This window comes from Myotis brandtii, unplaced genomic scaffold (genome assembly GCF_000412655.1).
Source record: "Myotis brandtii unplaced genomic scaffold, ASM41265v1 scaffold357, whole genome shotgun sequence".
NCBI classification, from domain to species: domain Eukaryota; kingdom Metazoa; phylum Chordata; class Mammalia; order Chiroptera; family Vespertilionidae; genus Myotis; species Myotis brandtii.
In genome coordinates, this window is record NW_005363729.1 from 956,423 (window position 1) to 956,980 (window position 558).

Genomic DNA, 558 nt, shown 5'->3' on the forward strand with positions numbered 1-558 from the left:
TACAGTTATGAAGTAGCAACGAAAATAATTTTATGGTTGGGGGTCACCACAACATGAGGAACTGTATTAAGGGGTCGCGGCATTAGGAAGGTTGAGAACCACTGAGCTAGAGGCAGACACTTCCTCCCGGGGTGTGACCGTTACACCAGTAGGGGTCGGGGGTGGTGGTCCAGGACCAGGGCTTATCCCACATCGTGGGCCCCTCGTCGCCCCAGCCTCCCCGCCAGGGGACAACTCGGCACCTTGTAATTTTCCATAACGACTCCTGTCCACCTCCTCTCTCCGTTGGGCGCTGGGGATGCACCCCTAGCCGGCGCCGGAGGGCAGACCCTCGACTGAGCATGCTCAGTCGGGACCGCGTCTTGGTGAGCACCCCAGCCCCCACCCTGGGAACGACCCTCAGCCCCGAGTGTGTCTGCTTGACCACGTGACCCTCGGGGCCCTAACGGTACCCGTAGCGCCCCTCTGGCGAGCAGTACCCCAGGGCCTGGCCGCTTTAAATCTCGTGCTGGGTGGAGCCTTGAGCGCGGTGGGCGGGGCCTGGAGGGGCCGCCCGGG

At 63.1% G+C, this 558-nt stretch overlaps 1 protein-coding gene across 1 annotated transcript in view; it reads right to left on the minus strand.

The window, feature by feature from the left end:
* STKLD1 (serine/threonine kinase-like domain containing 1) overlaps positions 1 to 520 on the minus strand; it is a 21,244-nt gene extending 20,724 nt beyond the window's left edge. The window contains exon 1 of the mRNA XM_005871789.2: positions 243 to 520. Coding sequence (XP_005871851.1) covers positions 243 to 257 — 15 coding nt within the window. The 5' untranslated portion in view covers positions 258 to 520. The remainder of the gene's footprint in view (positions 1 to 242) is intronic.
* Between the last annotated feature and the right edge of the window lie 38 nt (positions 521 to 558).